Genomic DNA, 25086 nt, shown 5'->3' on the forward strand with positions numbered 1-25086 from the left:
GCTGCAGGGGAGTGACCGGGCTGACTGTGCTTCTGCTGAAGGTGTGACTGACAGTTGGCAGCTTCCTAGAAAGGTATATTTCTGTGCTGTCCTTTGTGCTCAGTCTGCTACTTCTGGGATGTGTCACCGAGCCAGTTCAGCTTGCTAAGGAGGCAGAAACCTAATCTGACAGCGGTAGTTTGCTATTGCGTTGAACTGGCTCTAGATGGGTTTAGAGCTGTTGCTGATGCAAAGAAAAAAATTCTTCTACAGAAGGAAGGGAAAAAACAAAATAAACCTGGTCTCAATAGTTAGGAATTATGATTTGAGAAAGTTCTTCCTCCAAATTGACTGTAAGACCAGTGTTCAAACGTGTAAGAGCAGATAGTGAAGTTAGCAGTGTTTGTTTAAGCAACCACCTATGAAAGAATGTGTTTTATGGTTAGCACCACATTGTCCTGTTGGCATAAGAGGTGATTTGAATCTTGTTATTCAGGGTACCGTTTAACTGCCTAGATGCATGAGAAATTTCTTGCCATCCCTTCAGACCTATAGCAAGCAGGAGTGATTCAGACACCTCCTCAGTGCGTCTTTGAAGAATTCTTTGGTGGAGATTCAATCTCAAGGATTGAAATAAGAGGAATTAAGGAAATAATAAGAGGAATTAATTAATCATATCAGTACCGATACCCTGTTTTTTCACTAAGATCTGGATTTTTGTGATACCACTTAAGCTTATGCAAGAGAAATTACTGTGTTATTTCCACCATCCTCCTCTTTTTTTTTTTTTTTTTTTTTTTTTAACTGATGTTCTTAAACATCAGTAGCATAGAGTTTTGATCACTTGTTTGTCTAGAACCAAATGTGCTATTCCCAAGCAGTAAAAGGTATGTGTTTTGGGCTAGAACTCTAGTATTGCAAGCACATCTGCATGACCCTAAACAGGGCTTTGGCTATTCTAAACACCACCTCTTTCCTGCATTTGGCTGCCACTCCTGTAGCCCATCAGTAAAGTATTTCTGACTGTTTCATAGGTACAGATATTATAATTTGAAGTTACTCTCTTTTGTTTATCTTTCTCTTCTCCAACCTGCTCCTAACAACTCATCTAAAAAACCAAAGGTGATGAATACATTATATACTGTATTTCAAATTTTTTAGACTTCACTGAGAGTGAACAGTTTGTTTATGGCTCAGAAAGCTGTTAGATATTTAATTATTACCTAAGTAATGTGGTTTGAGTCCTGTATCCCTTATTTTTATTGCTTTGACAAATTTCTTTAGTATAGAATTATCCATTGCAAGTCTTTCATTTTCAAGAAACAGTAACTTTTATGTACTTGAATGATGGTAATGTACTGTTGATGTGACCACAAAAAAAAAAAAACAACTATTAATCTGTTCTTGTTTTGGTGCTGTTGTTTTATGGAAGCAAAATAGAGAAGCTTTTAATTTCCTTAAATTTTGCCAGCAGTTCTGAATGTAGTTCTGTGCATTTTTTTTTAACTGTATCTGAAATGCATCTATTACCTCGTGAGTTAAAATATGGTATGTTTCAGTTTTCTTGGCACACTGAAGTTAAATCAACAAGCCTGCTCTGAGTTTCTGTAAATAGTAATAATAATAAATTCTGTAGTGACATTCTCCAATACTTCTGCGTGAAGATCAGAAGAGTAAAATTTCACTCTTCTTTCTTTCTTAACTAAAAGTTAAACAGTTCCTGAAAAGATGTAGAAGAGGGTAGTAATGGGGTTTTTTGTTTTTTTCATAACGAGGGCTTGACGTGACATTGTCATCATTTTATAAAGTTGTCTTCAGTATAATCCCGTAAGGCCTTCACCAAAGTTTATGCAGAGCAATCCCGATCGAGATTATGGAATTAAGAATGTTGGCATTAAAATATTTGTGTAAGCAGCTCTATTTAGTTGCATCATTAATGCATCACTAATACATTCTTTTTTGTATTTCTTTCTTCTTCAGCAGTGCCATAAATTTGATTTGAAGTAAACGAAAATCATCCAGTCATAATGAATTTGTTAATTGCTTTTTTTTTTTTTTTTAAATGTCGCTTTGTCCATTTCCTACTGATTTTAACGTGAGTGAAAAAATGGAATTCATGCTTAGACTATTTAGGAGCAGTACCTTAAAAGTGGATTTCTCTTTTGTTATTTCTGGACCTTCTTAGTTTGATCAACACCCTTTCTATGCGGAGCGGTGATAGAAGATCCGGAGCTGGGATGGTGTTTGTATGCGGGTGAGCTTAACTGAGAAATTGAAATTAGTACCTCAAATTAGCAAAAAGTGGAGAGAACTCTTGCACTGACCAGATTTACAATGTGAAGCATCAGTCAAGTCTAAATAAGGCAGAGAGGAAATAAAACATGGATTAGAGAAATGAAAATTGTTGAAGTTCAGTAAAGGCAGAAACCACAATTATCTGTTGTAGTCACTGTTAATTAAAGTTACAGATAGTACTTTGAAAGAGGAATGAAATGTCCTTGGCTCTTTGCAACACTGCTCAGCAGCAGCTGAAACATTGGTGTGTTATCAATATTGTTTTCTTCAGTAGCCAAAACATAGTATCATATAGGACATAACAGAGAATATCAAACTCTGTCCCAGCTGAAAACAAGACACCAGTGCTATTGAGTAGTGCTACGCTGATGGCACCATTGAAAATTTGGTAGTTGTAATAGCTTCCTTAGAACCATTTCTGTGTTGAGGCTTTGAGAGAGCTTGTGCAGAATCTTTATGCATTTAAATGATAGGTTGTTTTTGTCATCTGTTTTTGATTGTTTGCTTTTAAAGTATTTAAGATTTGCAAGATAATCATCTTAAACAGTGTTTGACAGTTTAGGGAGATGGAAGAGAACTACTTTTTAATCCAGAATTGTCTTGAGGAGAGACTAGTATAGAATAATAATGTATAATTAAAGACATACTAAATAACATTAACTTGCCAGCCATTGAAGTTAACGTAGCTGTATTAATTAAAATAATTGATATTTTATTTCTGTAGGAGGAAAGCTTTGATCAAAACTTTTAAGTGTGAGGTAACCTAGTCTTGAATCATAGAATCATAAGGTTGGAAATGACCTATAAGATCATCCAGTCCAACCATCTCCTCATCACCATTGCCACCACAAGCACTAAACCATATCACGCAGCACGTCATCCGGACGCCTCTTGAACACTGCCAGGGACGGCGACTCCACCACCTTTCTGGGCAGGCCATTCCAGTGCCTGACCACTCTCTGAAAGAAAAAGTTCTTCCTTATGTCTTCTTACTGACCAGGTGTTCTTTCTTCATCATTTCTATTGTTTCATTGTTTCCTCAGCAGCTTGCTTCTTGTAAACTGCCACCATTAGACACTCAGTAGGAGCAAAAGTCTATGTTAATTTGCCTGACTGTAACTGCACAATTAAAGCAGTTTATCAGCAGGGGTTAGGACAATCAGTGTGTTCTGATCCTTCATGTTATAAAATTACTCCTGTTGTTCAAATAGATACTGTAATTAGTGCATCATTTTCAACTGGTTTTCTGGAGGGGTGGCTTGGCATTTCATCAGGTGGAAACCTGTTTTTGCTACTTACCTAAGTGCTTATTTTGGTATGCAGTCCACTTCTAAAATAACTAGCATTGAAATGTTAACATCAGGAGTATATCATGTGAATATACGTGTTTATAGAGGTTTAGGGTGGGGTGTTCTTTTTCAGGGTATTTTTTCTCACCAGTTCTAGGAAGACTTAGATTTACTGGGGAAAATAAAAAATGGAGTTGAAAACTGTTTGGTGCACTACCATGTTTCTATTTACAATTGTTGTTTCATACTAATAGTTAATACTTAGCTTTTACATATATGAACAAGTTGCTTCGTATCGGATAATTAGTATAACTTGTGTTCTGTCCCTGGGCACATACATAATGAGCTTTCACATAGAATAATTTCATGAGAGTGATGAACCAGCTTTTAAGTGGCAAATGTTTAAAATATTGCCCCTATTTTGTTTACCAAGTTAGCAGAAAAAGATGATTGCAGTGTTGGTCAAGAAATCATTAAAAATTGACCCAATAAAGATTGGGAGTAATGAGTATGTTAGAGAAAACATTCTTAAGTTCCACTGGCTTGATTTTTACTAGTGGTTGAATAGTGTTACTATGCTAAATAACTCATAAGTTGGAACCTAATATTGTTGCATGGATATAGAACATATTAACTCTTTTTTAAAAATACTAGAGCAAGGTTAGAATTCTCCTTCAGTAACCTTCGATTTGCCTCTTTCTAATTTATTTAGGTTTTGTTTTAAAATTGCTTTAAATCAACACGTTAACCTTTTTATTAGCTCACATGGCTTCTTTAAACTGTTCGTCAGTTTTATGTCCACAATGTAAGAAGGATTTAAAACTATTAGAAGGCATCCAAAGGCTATGAAGGTGGTGGTGGAGGGTGTGCTGGGCAAAGTGCATGAGTAGCAGCTGAGGTCCCTGGATTGGTTCAGCCCAGAGCAGAGGAGCTGGGGGGAGGCCTCAGGGCAGCCCTACAGCTCCTCACAGGGAGCAGAGTTGCAGTGCTGAGCTCTGCTTTGTGTGACAGCAACAGGGCCTGAGAGAATGGCATGGAGCTGTGCTGGGGAAGGGCAGCTGAGGGTTAGGGATAGGTTCTGCACCAGAGGTGGTTGGGCCCTGGAACAGGCTCCTGAAGCAGTCGGTGCAGATCACTGTTTGGACAGCACTCAGTGTTTGAATATTGGTTGGTCCTGTGCAGAGCCAGGAGCTGGACTTTGTGATCCTTTTGGATCTCTTCCAATTCAGGATACTCTATAATGTTATGGTTCTTTAAACAAATATCTGTGCAGGTTTCATTACGAAACCGAAGTCTTCTCCTAGACCTACTGTCAGTTTTAATGTACGTGTAGCACAGTTGATTACGCAAAATGCGTTATGGTAACTGTACTAAATAACTAAATTTCTTCTTTCTGCATCATACCTACTCTAAGAAGTGGCTATGAATGGTTAAACTGTTTCTTATGTCTTAAGATAATTATAATTAAAGTACTTAGAATGTCACTGAATTAAACCCTTGCTTAGATTAAAGGAATAAGGGCTGATTCCTTTTAATTTTAGCATTTAAGTTGATGTTACATGCAAAAATTGTTCTGTGTTATTCCAGCTTTTCTGTTCTTTTTTTTTTTTTTTTTTTTTTGCCATTCAGTACGAAGAACTTGTAGTGGGTTAGCGAATACAATTTAATAATCTGTTGATGCAGGATGTGTTTGGTTACTGAGGTACAATCTCAGCATTCCCTTGAGCCAGTGACTTTAAAGGTCTCTGCTGCTGAGCTGTTTTGTATCTTGTAACAGCCAATATTTTTTTGGAATTTGTATGCATTATGTTGGAAAAAGTGCACAGGATGGGAGTTAATGCTATGGTCCATAGCTTTCTGAAAAGAAAATAAAAGCCTTGTGGGAAACTTTGTTTTTTGTGGATCATGTTCTTTCTTTGCTGTCTGACTAATATATCCCAGTCTATCCATACAACTCAGAAAGTATTTGTTTTCAGTGTTTCTTTCCTTTTTCTTTAGCGGCATTCTGACAGCTGGAACTGACCATATTCTGCTTCACCAGTTCTGTTTTTTAATTACTTTTAGTTCATGAGATGATACTATGATTTGGAGACTTTATTGTGAGAAATAAAGTCTGAAACCTAAAAATGTTCTCAATTGAAGTGTTATCTGAGTGTGTGCCGCCTTTCTCACAATATTTTCACCGTTTGATTATCTTGAACAATTTCAGTTAAACTTGACAGAAATGAAGAATTCTTTGGGGTTTTAAAGTATTTTGAAAATTGCTGGCTGGATAGAGGAGAGGCATAGATTAACATCCTTGCATAAGGGGAAGGGATGTGCCGAGTTTTTCAGTCATCCTTTTTTGCTTAGCTAACAGTAAGCTTGCATGGGTCAGTCTGAAAGTACTGCCTCCTATTTCTTCACCTGGAAACAGTAGATGCAAAAGTACTATTTGACAGAGCAAATTGTCAGCTCCAAAAAGCCCTATTCTTTAACATAGTCACCATTGCTATGTATGCAGTTTTGCTGCACTTCTAAAAATCTGCACCACTGGAGATGACCCGCATTTTCACAACTGCTTTGATGGCATTGTTGCTGTGAAAATATTGACTGTGCAATCCATATTTCAGTTCAAACAGATGGAAGTCAAAAAGCACCGAATCCAGACTATAAGAGTGAGCATGGTAGAACAGTCCAGCCAATATCAGCAATGTGCTCCACAGTCTTAAAACATGTATGAGAAAGATGGTCGTCTTCTCTGGCCTGACTGGAAGTTTGATTCTTCAGCTTAGTCAGCGTTGCACTGTAGCAGACAGAGTTGATGGTTTGTCTGAGTCCAGGAAATCGAGAAGGATCAACCCTTTCTTATGCCAAAAGACAGTGCACATCACTTTACCCATCTAGGGCTGTGTCTTGAACTTTTTCATTGATGGAGAATCCACGTTGCCTCTTCATGAACTGCCATTTTAACTCAGGCTTGTAGTGGTGACACCATGTCTTGTCCTTGGTAGTGATGTGATCCCGGGAACTGTCACCTTCAGCATCATATTGGTTCAGTAGATCCTGGCAAACTTGCATGTGGTGTTATTTCTGTTCCTGGGACAGAAATCAACAGGAATCTGGATGTCATTATTTCTCATCATGGAACAAATTACGATTAAAGCTTGGCTGTTTAGATGCAAATGAACATCAACAGAACTAATTATCTCTTCTCCCCTCTCTTCCCTTCCCCCTTCCCCCCTCCCCAGAGTACCTCAGACTGATTTCTGTGGAATTAAATTTCAAGGAGTTGTAGAAAGATGTTTGGGTTGGTTTTTTTTTTTGTTGTTTTTTTTTTTGGTTTTTTTTTGTTTTTTTTTTCCCAACTACTTGACCCAGTGACCTTAATAGCAAGTTAAATACTGAACAGGTTCCTCAAGTCCATTATTGTATACAAGTACCTTGGGGATAATAAGCGTACACTCAACAGGCAGCAAAATGAAAATAAAATCTGTTTATGGAATTATTATTTATATCTAAGGGTAGTGAAATTTCTGCCAGACAAGGAGCACAGCGAAACTGTATCTGCCAGTTATATTACTGTTAATGTTCTTTAATTTAGCAGACAGGATAGTTGGGCTGTAATTAAGCTCTTCTAATACTGTTGTTCTCAAAGCTTGTGGCATACATCATTTTACACTGTAATTTCCTGCATCTTCTTTACCTCCATTTTTCCTGTATAATTCTTCCATAAGCAATTTCAGGAATGCATGCTGTAAATTACTTATTGTGTACATTATGCAATTTTGCATATATGTAATCAATTTACTTTTTCTGATCCTTTTTTCTCATTTTCTTGGTGCTATTTTTTTCTTCTACACACATGGCCTTCGTGCTGTGCTAATGAATGTTTTATCCGAAAGTAATTCTCAAGGCAATTTCTATCATCCATATGAGTCTTTATTTAGGCAGATCTGGCAAACTTGACAGTGTTGCTGAAAGACAGGAGACAATGGTCACAGACCAAATGTAAGAAATTCCACTTGAACATAAGAAAAAGTTTTTCTACTGTGACTGCTGTCAACAGTCAACAACCTGTTGGAGCAGGTTGCTTGTAGAGGTTGCGGAATCTCCAGCTTTGGAGATGCTCAAAGCCTGGTCCTTAGCAACCTGCTCTAGTTGACCCTGCCCCTGAGAAGGGGGTTGGAGTGGGTGGTCTTCAGGAGTTTCTTCTTATCTCATCCTGTGACGCCATGAAACAATCAGATATAGCTATAAGTCAAAGTGAAGATAACCATCATTTGTGATTTCATTCCGTCATTGGGTCTAATCCCAGCAGCCAGCTGTGTTGAGATAACTCTCTCCCCAGGTAGGGTAGAGGAGAGAATTGGAAAAGTGAAGTATGAAAACTGACAAGTTTAGATTAAGGCATTTGACTAGGTAAAACGGAGGCTGCATGGACAAGGAAAGCAAAACAAGGAGCTCCTTTGCTACATTTCCATCAGCTGTAAGATGTTTACCCGCTTCTAGGCAGAGTTCACCACTCATAACGGTTAATGATAAATGTTATTACTCAGAATGTTGCTCCCTTCCTTCTTTTTTCCACTGGCTTTTCTTACTGAGCGTGGCACCGTTATAGTATGGGGCATCCCTTTGGCCAGTCTGCATCAGCTGTCCTGGTTCTGTCCTCACCCCGCTCCTTGTGCACCCCCAGCCTCCTCCCTGTTAGGGCAGCATGAGAAGCTGAGGAGTCCTTGGTTCTCTATAAGCACCACTCTGCAACAGCTTAAAATATTGGTGTGTTATCACCACTGTTTTCATCAAAAATCCAAAGCACAGCATCGTGTAAGCCTCTGTGAAGGAAGGAAATTAACTCCATATCAACCAGAACAACGATGCTTTCTACAGTAACCCCTTGTCATTCCCTTCTGGCTATCATTTTATCTTTTTCCATCCAAAACCAGTAAGTTTCAGACTCTACTTCATGAGTATTAAGGATACTTTCCCTGCACAGTTGTATATATATTTAATTTACCTGTTTGGCCTTTTGTAGGACTGGAAAAAGGGGTTTTCAAAACTAGTTACATAAACACTATAATTAAAACTTCTTTTACTTGGAAGAAAATATGTTTTCCCAGATCATTCCTTTGGGCTTTAAGGTAGCATAAAAAGTTGTAGCTTTAAACTGTAATAGATCACAGGTTGTCTCTTTCATTCTGTGAGCAAATCCTGTAGTGCGTTTTGGATCTGACTCAGTTGGAATGAATGATTTAGAAGATATTTGAATTTTCTGGTTTTGATTTTTAAAGCAAACCAAGGAAATCTAGCCATTTACATAACTTTTCACTCAATTTTTAATAAACAGATGACAGATATTTGCAAAACTGTTAACTTACTAGGAAAGAAGCCTTGTTGAACACAGTGGGAGCAGTGGAAGTCTGAGTGCAAGCATGTTGAGATAGAATAAATGTGAAGCCTGTTCCCAAGTATTCTTTTCTGTGTCTAATTGTGTATTCGATATACACTGCATAGGCTTCCATTCTCCTTAATCCTTGTTACAGGTTTGTCATTTGATTTAAGAAATTGTGCTCTCTATGGCAGCAAGGCTTTTATTAGTGTGTTGGAATATTTTATGGTCATAGTAAAAGAGCTGTAAGTGCTCTATGCTAGTTCAGTTATCTTAACCAAGTATTTGTATGACTGTTTGTGCTGTGAGATCTGACCTGTTAGCTCCTGTGATTACTGAACTTACACAAAGTGTTTTCCACTTAAAAAGAAATTGGGGGTGTGTAAGTCTTTGTGATACCTAATGGTATCATCTCTGTATTGTTTTACATGCAACTTCTTTTTAAAAACAAAACAAAAAAAAAACAACAGAAAATTGTTCGTACTACAACAGAGTAATTTGAACCACAGCATCAATACTTGAGGCTTTGTTAATCCAAAATATTTAAATACCAAATTAAAGAGAGGCAGACTACCCTATAATGTAATGAAGAATGTCTGTTTAGTCTAAAGGTTACAATACAGGCATACATTGACTGGGACCACATATATTTTATTTTTCTTTGCTTAAAGGTAGTGAGGCTTTGTACCATTCTGATCTCATTGTGAAAGAAATCATTGGAGTGCTGCAGGCCCCTTTCTGTGTACCTATATTGTGCACTGCTATTGCATTGGTCTATAGCTGAGATCGTGTTTAGCCATTCCTTCTTTTTTAGGAAGAGAACTTGGTGTTTATGTAGAGAAAACTCTTCCTTCTCATTTGTCCATTGTGTTCTGATATTTTCTGAGAGTTGCTGGTTGTGCAGTTTATCATGCATTTAATATAGTAGCGTACCAATACCTTTCCCACTGTGTCAGTTCACCAGCTATCCATGCAAGAAGAGAGTGGCATGTTCTTTGCTGTATCACTCTGCTTTCTTAGGATCCTTATCTGATTCATCTTAATTTTAACATTAACGCTTTGCACGGCTTCATGTAAGTAAAGTTTGTCGTGATTTGAAAAACAGAAAAAAGGAATTGTTTAGGTCGTGATTGTGGTGTTTTGATCATGATTGAGTGAAATAAATTCAGAATATCTAGTGGTAAGATAGTTTCTCAAAAAAAATTCTGGCAGGGAGCATATTATAACTCAGCTCTACTTTGTACCAAGTCCTGTTTTATAAGTAAGTCTTTTTTTGTTTGTTTGTTTTTTTTCACCTTCTGAAATTCACAGGGATATATTTACTACTACCATTGTTTAAAAAACTGCCTGAGATGACATTTCTAAACTAATCAGAAAGTCTCTGTTCTTATAATAAATGAATAAAATGGAAAAAAAAAAAACGTAGTGACTGATAATGGGAACTTGTGCGTATGCGTGCATGTTACACGGAGTATAGTAAAAGGAAATTGACTTCGAAGTACTGATTATTTTACATAAATTTTCCATATACTTCTCACGATTTTCCATCTTCGTCCTTGTCTATTCCACAAAACATTTCAGAATTAAAGCAGCTGAATTAAAGATGGAGCACTGTTCCTTAGAATGTTCTTTCAGGTATTTATGAATATAAAGTACTGCATGTATTTGCTGCTATTAAATCTTTCGGATTTCCTGGAGGGAATTTGATTAAATCTAGGGTAAATGACACATTTTACAATTAACATTGCTTTCCTCCATTTTTTTTTTTTTTTTTTTTTTAAGTGTGAGCTGTAGTTATTTTTTACAAGAAGGAGGCTTTTTTTAACACATTCTATTAAATTGTAATATTGTTATATTTAAGTTTAGCTAGCTTCACTATTTAATCAAAATAGAGTTGGAAAGTTTTCTCTGTTGTATTAATTTTGTCTTTGGAAGAATGGATAAGAGAATGTGTAAGTTAAATATACTGATATCTGTTGCTTAGAAAGTATTTCTTACAAAAAAATACATTTGTTTAGCATGCCTTCGTCTTCCTTTAAAACTACTACTAAGATTCATCTTTGAGATTATTAATGCCAGTGATGTAACAGAGTACCAGTATAATGGTGACTGTCTTGTATGTGGTCTTCTGTGAACAGTATTAAAGCAGCCTTGTCACCTTCTCCTTGTTCTCTCCTTTCATCCATTACGTGTAGTTATGTTTTGAAAATTACAACTTAAGTTCCCTTTTTCATGTTTGGTTTGTTTTTTTTTTTCACTGTTCATGCATGAGTATTGAAAAGCAGTCCTTGACTCTGAAGAATTGCACTCTCATCCTTTGGGAAGATTCAAATGAACTCTCTGTGTATGGTGCCTGTTTTCGCTTCTCCTGAAAAGACTGGGTTTCTTAACTTAGAAGTATGCTTAACCCTTGAAAGGCTGAAGAGAATAATGGAAGCAATAGTATTTCTCTTGTACTTTGTGTTCTTGTGTTCTTGTTCCTTAGGCTGAGTAAGATACTGTTCAGAATTGAAGTCATCTAAAAAAAAAAAAGAAAAAAAAAAGCAAAAAAAAAAAAAAGCAGTTCCAAAACACAAAATCCCTCTAAACATTTTCTAAAAGATATTTTGAAAATTAAGTTCTTGTTAAATAATCACATAAAACAAAATTCTGTCTCTTCTGTCTCCGTATCAAGGAGACTTTTCCTTTCTTCTGTCTTTTGTTGAAAATACAGCTTGTGCTTTTCACGTAAATGAACTTATCTATTGTTTTGTTTTTTTAATTTTTTTTTATACAGAATGTAGCAATGCTTCATGGCTTCTATGGTTTGTATTTCAGGAAGAACAGAACCGAGGCAAGCCCAACTGGGAACACCTGAATGAAGATTTGCATGTACTAATCACTGTGGAGGATGCTCAAAACAGAGCAGAAATAAAACTGAAGAGGGCTGTTGAAGAAGTGAAAAAGTTACTGATACCTGCAGTAAGTATTTGTGTATGCAAGTCTTTGATTTACATTTCCAGGAGTTATTTCTGAAAAATAATTATTGTTTTAGCAGTAACAGAAAACCTACCGAGCAATACCCTAAAGTAAAATTTAGGTATTATTTTGTAATACAGTAATGATCTTTAAAAGTCTCACCCTGATCAAATTATTCCATGGGTAAGAACGATTCTTTTAAAAGATGTTTATTTTTCTAGCTGTTCAAGACACACATATAGAAAATTCTTGTAACCTTTGTAAAACCACACTGAGCTGCTGCAAACGTTAGATTTCTTATCTTCTTTCAATATAAGGATGTTTTGCTTTAAGGCTTTGAAAGTAAGATGTGCTTTTGTTTGTTTGAGATGATTCTGATACTTCAAGAAAAGAAGGCATGCCTTCTCAGATCACTGTATTAAACACCTTCCAAAAAGAATAAAACCCCTCCAGAATACAGTATTACAACGTTGCCATAACTGATAGTAAGGAAAAATAAATATTCTAGAGCTAGAAAATGGTCTGTCTTCTTTATTCCCTGAAAATATTAACTGCCTTCTGCCTAGCTAGATGACTTTAACTTTTGAAAGTTGAAAAAGTTGAAAACCTTAAAAGGCTTTAACTTTTTCAGGGAGCAGAATTATCATTCTTAGGCCTGCTCTGTATTCTCACTCAAGACAAGATGACTCAGCATGGCAGTATAGTGCATTCCATGCAAGTTTATTTCATCTTGTACTGATTTTTACCACCACTTTAGTGTCATTTTATCATGATAAAAATAAATGGAATCTTTTTAATTGGAGGAAATTTTTGCCTCGTGAGGAAAAAATGAGTTCATTGTGTGAAGGAGAGTGATACTTGGTATTAAAATGACCAAACAATTTTGGGTGCTTGGTGAATGTTAGTAGAGGCTGGCTGTGAGGAAGCTTGTGGTAAGCAGAAGCCATATAAAAAAAATAAATCAGAACACATGTTTAGAAGTTACCAAAGGTCAGGAAAGAACCTTAATTTTTCAATTAACAAAATATAGATCTTCAGAATCTACCTATCCATTTATTGAAGAGATATGCAGCATTAGGATTGATGTGGTATATACTTGTTTTTTGCTACAGCCTAGTGTGCCTGTTCAGTTGGTATTGTAATCAGCTGCACAACCAAATTCTGGGTTCAGGCAATTTGAGGGTTGAAAAGTTCTGTTTTAGGATGGAAAGATGTGAATTGTAAACTTACATGAAAGAAACCAGAAACCTTTTAAGTAATCACACCAAACAGAAGAAGGAAGAAATCCTAGCTAACTCTACGGTGGGGCAAATTCTGGCTATTGGAAGGTTCCAAACATTCTTCAAGAGATATGAATAGAAAACTGGAAATTTATAGAACGCCTGCAATTGTATTGTTTTCCAAAAAATGTCAGATTTTTTTCATCCAACTGGGTTGAAATTTGAGATTATGTGGGAGATAAACTAAATCTCATTCTTATTGTGAATTGACAGTGTTTTCATTTTCTAAGATGCATTTTAGAAAAGCACGTTTGTGGTAGATATGATTTCTTTAAACAATCTGTTATAGTCAATATATAGAAAAAAAACTAGTTCCATTTTGTAGTGACAGTACAGATATAGGCATATTAAAACAGATTTTCATTTGAAAGTACTTGGGGGAAAAAAGGCTTCTTCAGTAGTAAAAAGTATTACTTCTCATATTTAAAAATCTGAATTGCTACTGATGTTTTTCCTTGTGGATGTGATTTTATTATTTCTCCTTTTCACAATTTATCTTAAGAAATAAAAAGGATAGCTTCAGATAAATTGGCTGAAGAAGCCATTTTTCTCCATTACGAGAAAGGAGGAGAAAGGCCAACATTTTTATTTTTTCCAATAAATTTACATTTCTTTGGAATGAAAATTGATACTTATTTGCTGTACTTCAAGTTCTGTAAAAACTAATTCTTTTCCATACTTCAGTGAGATATTGGACATTATCTGTACCTGCAAGATCTTACAGTATTGCTTCTTTCATGTTTTTCTCCAAAGAAAAACAGGAAGAATAAAGCAGTGTGCAGTCTTTGGGGAACACATTGACCTGTTTTGTCCTTATGTCCCTTTCTAAAGTGGATCCTACAGGTTATCGATTTTTCCTCTCCTCATTTTTAGAACTTTGAGTGTTTATTTGTTATTTGCAAGAGTTCAGTAAAGATGGGTAGTTTTTTCAAACGATAGACAAAAGATAGTCTGGGTTGTATAATTGTAGAAAGTACAAAAAAAGTGCAGAGTTGTGTGTAAAACTGTGCACATCCAAATTAATGTGTGCCAAAGGAAGTGGTTGTTCTGCTCCTCTCCGTGCTGGTGCAGCCTCACCTTGAGTACTGTGTGAAGTTTTGGGCACTACAATATAAGAAAGCTATGCAACTGTTAGTGTCTGGAGTAGTGCTGCAAAGGTGACAAAGGGTCCAGAGGGCAACTATGAGGAGAAAATCTTAGTGTTGTCAGCCTGAAGGAGGAGTCTGAGTGGCTTCTACTGCACTACTCTAATTCGTTCTGGGATCAGTGTCTAAGGGCAGCTGTAGTTCTATTTAGTTGCTGTTCCTCATCTTGTATGAAGACAACTGCAAAGCAGTGAGTGCTCCCTCTCAGACTGGATACTTTACTTGCCACTATTGTAACAGTATTTCAAATTTGTAATGGATACGAAAGACTGTTTAATAGAAGGCTGTATTGTTTTTTCAGTACGTTTGGCTGTTGCTTGTAATAGAGGTTTTTAGACTTAGCAATCTTGAACATCATTAAATTTAGCTGTACAGTATGGGGAAAAGTATCTTTGTTATTAAATTTGGTAATTCATCCTGAGTAGTACTAGATGCTTACCTTGTAGCCGATAAATTTAAAAATGGAGTAAGGAAACAATGCAAAATAAAGCTTTCCACACAAAGAATATTTGCAGAATACGTTCATAAAGAGTTACAAATGAATTAATAATAGAGAAGCAGTAATTGGAAATTAATTGTAAGTTTCTGGGTCATGTTTCAGAAAAATCTTGTGGAGCTGCAAAGCCTCAAATGCTAAAGCGGAAGTACCAAGCTGAAGTAAAGATTGATGGATTAATTGCTGTTACTGTCCTTTAACAGTATCATAGTTGCTTATTTTCAGTAAGCTGTTTTGTAGGCTAAATAAATAACGCGTTAGTGGAAATGGAAAATAATGTAGTTAAAAGCATACACTCTCTTTAAAATATTTTCATAAAGAACAGAAGATAGCTATGCTTAACAAATAGTAGGGTAATATAAGAAAAAAAAATCAGAATGAGAACAGCTGTGGAAGTACCTGAAAATTGCCCAAGAGGCTGAAGCAGTTGCTGAAAATGATTGATTGAATCTTGTTGAGTTAAGGTTTTACTATTGGGTGAATTTATTTTGGCCTAGGGGGCTTATAAGGTTAAGTGCAAAGTACTACAAGAAATGTGAAAATAGAAGCAGGGGACAGAGTACTTAGAAGGTGTGTTAACCAGGACAGTACAATAAGAAATGCTGGCTGTTTTCAGGGAAAAACAACAATAACAACAACAACAAAACCTCTGCTGTAATAAAAAATGGCCTCACTAAGTTCCAACCTAATTCCAGATCATGGCGAACAAGAGAAGCTCATGCTGATGATGCTGCTTTCAGTATGCAAAAAAATGCTTAGAGTAAATGAAATACTGGGAAGAAATCTGGAGGAATAGCATTTGATTTTCATCTTGAAGATAGTTAGCCATCTTGTTTCTTTGATGAAAAATAACTGAATAAAAAATGAAATAACAAATAAATCACTGTAAGCATCGTGGACTTTGAGAACTTGCTACTCTTCATTATGTTCAGTGTCTTGAAGCATATTATGCCAACAAAAGCATCAGCAAAGTAGAGCTTTCTATGAAGATATAATACAGACATTACTAAAATAAACATTAGTGACGCAGTAGTTAAACAAAAATATCTCTGTTAAATGGGATGCAGTCTCTTCTTCAATGTCTGTTGCTTTACCTTGTGAAGAAATGTTAGAGAAAGACAGTACAAGCCTTTCATGGTGATACGGAATGGCTTGTTTTGCTAAAAAAAAGTAACTTTTCTCCATGGTAGCTTGGCTCTAACATAAAAGGATTTCACGTATAGACTGACTTCTTCCAAATGCTGGCTATACTCCTTATCAAAGCAGCAGCAGAAAGTGACATTACAGTATTTCATCTGGTTTAATGTGTTACATGCTGCATGGGTTTTCTACAAATTGCAATGTCCTTTGTAGTCATGTTTAGTATATAAATATTGACTGTCCTCCTTGTTTACTTTTTATTACTAGAAATGTTACATTAATGTTTCTGTTTTTAGTCACAAACAGGCCTATGTGTCAAATAGCAGGAGAGAATATAATAAAGGGGCAACGGTACTGGCAGAATATGTTGCTGTTTTCAGTTGGGTTAGTTAAAAGCATTAAAGCATTTCTTTCCCAGACTGCCTTCAGCAAATGTGATAAAGTGGGACTTTCTATTAAACAAAGAGGAAAAAAAGCAATTCCCAATACTTCCATTATAAGTGTAGTTGCAAATTTTGGTGAATTATTTTCAGTTTTCAGTTTTATTTTTAGCCTGGCATTTGTGTGTGCTGGATTCCATACCCAAGAACTAATTAGAAAGCAAAAACTCAATGTAGTAGAAAGAGTTTTATTCCTGCCTTAGCTTTAGTAAGGAAAAAAAAAAAAAAAAAAAAGAAAAAAAATAGGGGGAAGATATCATAATAATGCTGTGCATTACTTCCCCTCCAGTAGCTACAACTAGTGAAACCTAAAGTTTGAATGATATTGGGAAGAGATTTCATTAGTCTTAGTCATCTAAAAAAAATCCAAAACAATAAATTCTGCATGCAAGTTTGTGTTCCCTGAATATTTCTTTCTATTTAATTCCTGCATGCTATGCTGGTTTTATATTTTTGCTTTCACAAGAGAGAATATAGGAATGCCTTCTGTAGTCTGTCTGTGGAAATGTTGGTCGTGCTGTGCATTTTACTGTTTGCTGCTTGTTCAATTGAAGTTACGAAATGAGTAACTGATAAAAGTAGCAGAAAAAGGACACTACTGATTTCAAAAACAATTGGGAAATTCCTTCACTACGTCTGTTTTGTTGATTCAGATACAAGTCTTAAGCAATGCATGCCATATATGTCTTCCAGAGAGCAACTCAGTAGGTAACATAATGAAGCAGATGAGCTTTTGGGATTGGCCAGCTAAATAAGAAGTGGTAGACTTTCTGATGTGAAGGAGAAGTGATAGAGTATTATTTTTAGTAGTATGAGGCAGACGTCGTTTTTCCATGACATTTTGAACCAAGGACTTCTGCAGTCCTGCCATTCCTCAATGATTTGCTGTTCTTGTTTCCTGTTTTACATCAGAAGGCACTGGCCTTCGTCTGATCGTTTAGTGTGTCCACTTGGTGAACTGCTTAACCTTGGATTAACTGACTTGCTGTGGGATCAGTTCTGTTTTAGCGCTGACAGAGGTGATGGAATGGGAACACAGCCACAATGTTGCAGTTTAACCCTGGCAGGCAGCTTAGCACCACACAGCCACTCACTCACTCACCCCAAGTGAGACTGGGGAGAGAACTGGAAAAGTAAAAGTGTGAAAGTCATAAGTGGAGATAAAGACAGCTGACTAGATAAAGCAAATTGGAACAAGGAATTTCTTAGCTTCTCCTCATCATCATACAGTTGTTAAGCCGCTTTCAGCTTACGCACCTAATGGTTTCTTGGGAAGACAGATGCCATCACTCTGCATGTTTCCCCCTTCCTCATGGGGTCAGCTGAGCATGACCCCGTATCTTATGGGACATCCTTCCCTTTGTCCTGTCTGGGTCAGCTGTCCCGGTTCTGTCCTTACCTAGCTGTTTGTGCAACCTCAGCCTCCTCCCTGTTGGAACAGCATGAAAAGATGAAGAGTCCTTAATTCTCTATAAGCACTGCTCTGCTACAGCTTACAATATTGTTGTGTTATCACCACTGTTTTCATCAAAAATCCAAAGCATAGTGTCATGTAAGCAGCAATGAAGAAAATTAATTCTGTGCAAACCAGAACAGTGGCACAGGGAAAACTGGGATTGCAGCAAGCCAACCATGGGTATACCTAGACTTGCATAAAGTTGTGTGTTTGTTCACCTGCAGATGAGAAAATAATCAGAAATGTGATATAACAGAGTATGATAATGGGAAAAAAAAAAAAAAAAAAAAAAAAAAGCCTACTGGTGTCCAGTATTGGTAATTTCAATAAGTTACCAACAATATCAACACAGATTTAATTATGTTGAGCAGTCTGTAAGTAAATTCTGACATGCACTCTAGCAATCTTACTGCTCTGAAAGTTTTTAAATTTCAGTCTTAAAAAATGAGAAAGAGGAACTCCTAAGATAGTTAATTTATGAAGTGCTCATGTATTCTATTTGACTTGTCACTGCGCAGTTAAATGCTTGAGCTTTGCCTAGTGTTGACTATTAAAGAAAAATTGTTTCAGGCCACCTGCAAGTGTGAAAACAATTCTCTTTATCGTTGTATATAGTGGTGGAAACTCTGTAGACCAGTATCTTGTTACCATCCAAAAGGTGTCTGTCAATGGTAGTGATTTTTTCAGGCTATATTTACTGCAATAAAACTAGGTCATTTGTAGCTTAATTGTATTATAACTTGTGTAATCTGTTAAACTCCTCAACTCTTTTGAAGCGAACTTCATAGTACTAAGAGGAAGGCTAATACTATTTAATAGGATAATTTTGAAATTGTATGGATGGAAATAAAAAAGATGGAAAAATAACAAAAGGGTAAATGTAAATTTATGATGATCTGTGCAGATACATTTCAGAGTTTATGTTTACAGATTCTGATGAGTCGTGATCAGATACATCTACTTAAATAGAACCAGTTGAATTAGATTATAACTTGAGTAGCTGTATGTATTGATTCTTGTCTTTCCTAGGCTTTTCGTACACTAATTGGAGAAGAAAGCTTCTCCATCAGTTATTTCTAACTATCTTAATTGAGCTGTTAATCTGAAACTTCTTCCAGACTTTTTCCATGATTTATAGAACCTAGGAAAATCAGTTAATTGTGTGTACCTACAGTTAGTATTGAATACCATAACTTTTTCAAAGTATCAATTGGAGATGTATGCTATCTTCTTCTGTTTTTTCTTTAATTTTTATTTATTTATTATTAAAGTATCACAGTATGTAACTTGAAAAACAAATGACTGCTATTTCAAGAAAAGATCTTGGGAAATTAATGAAATTGTCTCCCAAAGAGAAACAAAACTTTTTTTTTGCCTAAAAGTCAGTAGACACGTGCAATTCCAGTGCAAATTTATGCATTATGCATTGATTTGGGATACTAATTAGATTTTATATGATTTCTCTGTATTCCAGAAACTGTACTTAATCTCTTCGGTTTTGGTAGATGTCATTGTGATGGAGTTGATCTATGATGGCAATTCATTTTGTTGTTCTTTTTTCATCCTTTGTCCCATTTTTTCCCCTTATTTTCTTTATTCTTGAGTGCTCTTCCTGTGCATCTTGTATACTGCTTTCCTTCCATTTCTTTTTTCTTTTTCTTTTGATGGTCTTGGAACAGAATTTGTATGCTTGAATCTTCATATAAAACCTTCTTTAAGCTCAGGGGATCTGGAGGTGCTGTTTGACAGCAGGCTGAACATGAGTCAGCAGTACCCTGGCAGCCAAGAGGGTGAGCTGCATTTTATGACTGATTAAACACAGCATACCCAGCCGGTCAAAAGTGGTGATTCTCCCGCTATATTTAGTGCTGGTGCATCCTCACCTTGAATATCAGTGCAGTTCTGGTCTCCACAATATAGAAAAGATGTTAAGGTCTTTGAAAGCATCTAAAGGAGGCACCAAAGTCGATTACAGGGCTGGTAAGCATGTCCTAAGCATGTGAGGAGAGGCTGAGAGTACTGGGATTGTCTGGAAAAGAAGAGGTAGAGAAGTGACCTCATAGCTCTCTGCAGCTCCATGAGGGGAAGCCCTGAAGTAGATGCTGGGCTCTAATCCTGGAAACTATTGACAGGATGCAGGGGTATATCATAGAGCTTTGATAGAGAAGGTTTAGACTGGTTGTTAGGAAGAATTCCTCTACCATGAAGGTGGTCAAACAATGGAACAGGCTTTCTTCCTAGAGAGAAGGTTGATGCTTGATGCTCATCGGTGTTCAGGAGGCATTTGGACAATGCCATTAATAATAGGCTTTAAATTTTCATTAGTTCTGAAGTGGTTGGGCGTAAGGTCCCTGAGAGCTGAAATATTCTCTATGTAAAATCTGCTGAAGTATTTCTTCCCTTATGTGGGGAGTATATTATAAAGCTGTGATTCTATCTGTCTGTGTCATTAAAGGTGGTAAGAAAACTCAACAAACTAAAGGGAATCAACTCTTTGAAAGGGTTGATGACAGCAGGATGAGGGGAAATGGTTTTAAGTTGAGGGAGGGGAGATTTACGTTGGATGTCAGGGGGAAATTCTTTACAGAGAGAGTGGTGAGCTGTTGGAACAGCTGCCCAGAGAGGTTGTAGATGCCCCATCCCTGGAGGTGTTCATGGCCAGATTGGATGGAGCCCTGACAGCCTGGTCTAGCATTAAATGGGGAGGTTGGTGGCCCTGCCTGCCTGTGGCAGGGAGATTGGAACTTCATGATCCTTGAGGTCCCTTCCAGCCCTGCCTATTCTGTGATTCTGTGTAAAGATGCATTGCTTTTCTTACCTTTCATTTCTAGTGACCGTTAGTCTTTTAGATTCCTATTTTACTTCACATTTTTGAATTTGAAATTTTTTCAAAATAACTATTCTTTTTCTTGTGAGAGAATTTTGAGTTTTATACATAAATGCATATGTAATATTAACTTTGCATATACATGTTTTAACATGTTCTGATCTTGAGTATCAAAAGTTGTGTTTTTTATTCAGCTGGTTTTCTTTTGTGAAATCATAGCCTTGCGTTTACCCTAAGTGAAAGAAATGCTACTTATAGGATTGTGGTTCTTGGAGAGATACAGTGTAGAGATGTGCTGTCCTGCATTTCTGTCACATTTTCGATTAAATAAAGCTGGAATATTAAGGTCAGATTGCTTTATGTACAAGTGTAGCAGTGCTTTCTGGAAGGATCTTGGAATTGCAAAGATTTTTATTTGCAGTAAAAGTAAAGTAACCAGTAAGTGCTTCCCTTTTCAAGCTATTTAAAGTATGCTGTATTGCCAGTGTTAGTTTTGAAATCTAGATTCTGATTATACAAAAATAAAGCTTGTTATACAAACATCTGTAGTTTAATGCTGACTGATGATTTATACTCATCAAGCTTCTCTTCATTATGCTATTTTGATGTCAGATTGCAGAAAATTCTAACGGTTGGGAAAGGGATCCGGATTTTCCAACTACTATTCAGTAGAAAACGTGTTCTTTTAAACAGTACAGAAAATACTCGAGCATGCAGTATAGAACTACTGAGATTTTCTTTAATATTTTGCTTATAGGCTGATTTTAATGTAAGAATGTTCTGGACTCTCTTATCGGAAGAAACGTAGGTGAGCATGATGTAGGAGATTGGAGCTAACTATTTAAAATAGCTTAAGTCAATTGGACTGGGCCATTAACAACATACTTTTAAGTTAAACTTAGGACTGGCAAACTGTCCTGGAAAGTGAAAGATGAAATGTTACTGGAAAGTGGTGTTGCTTGGATTGCAGCAATTAGTGAGAAGCTTTTAAGTCTTTGTCAAGTTCATTTTTCATGTGTATTGTTGGAAATTACATGTTTTCTACTATTTTTTTCTCATATATCTTAGGAAGTATTTTCAAAACTTTCTTTGTTTTCAAACATACTGTATTAGTAAGGCTAACAAAATATATTTTTTCTTGCTTTAAAAATGAAATTTCCATATGCAGAATTCAGAAACCATTGTTGGAATTCATGGTGGTTTTGCCACTTCTTTCTCAGAGCAGATTTATACCACTGAACATCCAAGGAATCTTGCAGTAATACTAGCAGCTGTTTTGATTCTGAGATCCAGATCTCTTGGTATCAATACGCTTGTATGATATCAGATGCCAGGTTTTAAATGATTCATGAAAGAAAGTCAACTTTCCATGTTTTCGTGTTTGCTACAAATCCTGGACAGTGATTGCGAAGGGATGCAGTTTTGTCTTTCTTCTTTGTACAAAGGATATTTTTTGCCTCTGGAAGGTGAAACTTGCTCAAGATCAAATGATATGTGCCCATAGGGAGCAAGCGAGTATAGACTGTAGTTTCTGATCCTGGAGGTGGAGACTGTCATAAGTATCAACATACCATGTGCTATGATGTGCAGCAGTGATGGTTTCACATCAGCAGAATATCCTTCTAAATATGCAAACAAGTCAGTATGCTCCAGTTGTTACGACTGTCCTGTTAATTTCTAAATAGACCTTTGGAAGATAAAAAGTAGTTGCACTTATTCTTCTTTATCACTAATCTGATGTATGTCCAATCCCTTTTTTACATTTCCTTTTTAATTTCTTTAAAATATTGAACCTCTTCTCAAGAATAACTTCCTTTTAAGATAAAAATGGCATTTCTTGTCTCAATATAGCTCAGCTGTTTTTTGTTTCTGAAGTTTGCTGGCATTCACAGAAGTTTGTTTTGTTGTTTGTTTGTTTTCAGAAATAGGAAATATAATATTATTGATTTGTTACATTGTTTTGACTTTCTAATTCTAGAAAACTATTTCATTGTAAGATCTGTGAAGATTTCCTAGACTGTTTTCGAAAAAACATATGTGGCTCTAATTGTGTTCTGGAATAATGTTAGGAACAGGAGTACATCATCCTTATGCTACCTCGCTTCAGTTTCTGGAGGTTACATGGGAGAGTTTTCTTCTATGGATAATTTTGTAAAGACATCAACTTGCAAAAGGCTTAAGTATGGGGGACAGAAAACACACACACACAAAAAAAACCCTCCCAGAATAGTTTAAATTTAGTGTTAACTGATTCAGATTTTTGAGCATTATTGCTACAAAGTTTTTTTGCCATGATGGCTCCATGGAGAATTTTTCCCAGAAATGATTTCTTGACCGTTACCTTACCATGAGATATGTAAAACTTCAGTTGTGTTCCCCCAAATTGAATTAGAAAGCATTGCATGTAGTTGATTTCATCATCCATAAAATATTTATTGACACCATGCCATTCTTTTCACATGGCTCTGATTTAGTATCTATATTTTCTTAAGCTTCTCACAGACATATTCCAGTTGTAATATATTTTATAACATATTTGACTGTAATATAGCTCAAGATATGTTGGATATATTACACTATATGTATTATGATTAATGTTGAAATTACACATTCACAGCTAAACTGAATACTTTTATATGACAGGATGTAAAGTTCTCTTTAGCTCGTCATTCCAAAATTGCAATGCTTGTTTAAAAAAGAAAATGAATGTGTACATACACACTGAGAACTTAGAAGGTAATCTAGCAGTTATAGTATGAAAATATTTCATTTCACTGCAGCAATACTTTCTGATGAGAAAATGTCAAAACAATTTGAATTGTAGAAAAAAGTGGTCTTTGCCTATAGAGATAAATGGAGATCTCTTGAGCAGAAGCTGACAAAGCAATCTTTTCAGCTGCAGTATTTGAAGGAAATGCAATGCTAAGTATAAGAATTAAGCTTTGTCTTCACAACGTTCACTACATGGATTTTTTATGCATATTAAAGTTCTGAAGCCCTATTAAAGAGTGTGGCAAGACAGTCAATCTTGAAAACAAATGCTAGTATCTTGCATGACAGTTTGGCCACCTCGATCAGAAGCCCATGGCAGCCCATGAAGTTGAAGTGGTACTTCATTCCTAACAGCTGAAAATTTTCTTCATGTGAATAGATTCCTTTTGTATATGCATAATTTTTAATTGAATTTCTAAAAAGGATTATATTGACTGCCCTTCGAAACAAAAGCTATTCAGGTCAGGATCATCTGTGGAAAACATAAACATACCAACGGTGGTATTTTGCACCTTTTTTTTTTTTTTTTTTCTCTGATCTGATTTTTTCACAAATATCAAATGCTTAGCTTAACAAACATATAAGTCAGGTCAATGTTACACTAGTGCATCTTTTCATCTTACTAGCTGTTACAATGTTCTTTGATTTGTAATTTGGAGCTTTTAATAGTCTATGTAAAGATTCATGGGTTGGTGCCCATTGTAATGCATTGCATTTGTGCCCTCCTCCTAGTTTTCTTTTGAAAGTTGCTAGGAACTTGTTCAGGGAGAATGTTCATCTTGTTTGATTTGTTTCATGGAGATATTCCAATGCGCTTACTTTTCCATTTGTGGTACTCATGCCTTCCCATTCTTGCTCCTTTTCAAAACAACAAATTCTACTTCTTCACAGTGCTAAGCAAAAAAACTTTTTGGGATGGCATTGTCCTTGTCCTTTTTAGAAGACAGAATTAGACAGAGCTTAAGCTTGTCTAGTACTGGCTCAGAGACAGTAAATGTTTATTCTGTTCAGAATTGAATTGCTGTTTGCATTCAATGGAAGTGGGAACAGCTGGAGAGAAGAGTGAGGGAGCAGTCATCAGTTTCCTTCTCACTTTCCTGATTAAAAGTGACAAAGGGAGGGAGAAAAGAAGTTCTCAATGCTTTGAAAGGACATGGGTGGCTTTATAAAAACTGAGATGTTGTGGTGACAGTGAGAGTGGACACTTATACATCCGTATAATAGTATAACACACAACACGTAGCACCATTTTATGTAACCTTATTGTTATACCCAGTGTGTGGGAGCAAGTCACAGAAGATAAATTCGTTTTGTTTGTGAGGTGATCAAATACCTTCAGTAGACCAACTGCTGCAGTTGGTGGCTGAATTGCCATCTTTGCCGTTCTGCTCTTTGTTTTTATTTCCTTCCTAATGTTTTGTTCTGCCAAACTTCCTTGCCTAGAGATGCTTTGTCTTTGCAGTGGTGGAGCCTCTCCAGTAAAAAGTTGTAACAGGAATGTACATCCGTTCGTGTACACAGAGGTGTTGCTCCTGTTCTCTGCTCTGCACAACCATTTTAATCTGAATGGGAAATCTGTCTGGGGACCAGAGTACAGTAATTAGCAGTCTCTTCAGAGTGTCAGAGCAGAATTACCATTGT

The 25086-nt window shown here is 36.2% G+C and overlaps 1 protein-coding gene across 8 annotated transcripts in view; it reads left to right on the forward strand.

Moving 5' to 3' along the window:
* The window catches only part of QKI (QKI, KH domain containing RNA binding), a 137384-nt gene that overhangs the window by 82147 nt on the left and 30151 nt on the right, over positions 1-25086 (forward strand). For 5 of the 8 annotated variants that reach the window (XR_008210223.1, XM_052698709.1, XM_052698700.1 and 2 more), the window contains exon 5: positions 11753-11892. Coding sequence is in view for 7 of the 8 variants with exons in the window: in XM_052698709.1 (XP_052554669.1) it covers positions 11753-11892 (140 nt within the window). In the remaining variant the exon portion in view is untranslated. Of the gene's footprint in view, positions 1-11748; positions 11893-25086 lie in introns of all 8 variants that reach the window. The other 3 variants (XM_052698728.1, XM_052698760.1, XM_052698752.1) reach the window with 1 other exon arrangement.

Source organism: Tympanuchus pallidicinctus, unplaced genomic scaffold (genome assembly GCF_026119805.1).
Source record: "Tympanuchus pallidicinctus isolate F22 unplaced genomic scaffold, pur_lepc_1.0 scaffold1, whole genome shotgun sequence".
Taxonomy (NCBI): domain Eukaryota; kingdom Metazoa; phylum Chordata; class Aves; order Galliformes; family Phasianidae; genus Tympanuchus; species Tympanuchus pallidicinctus.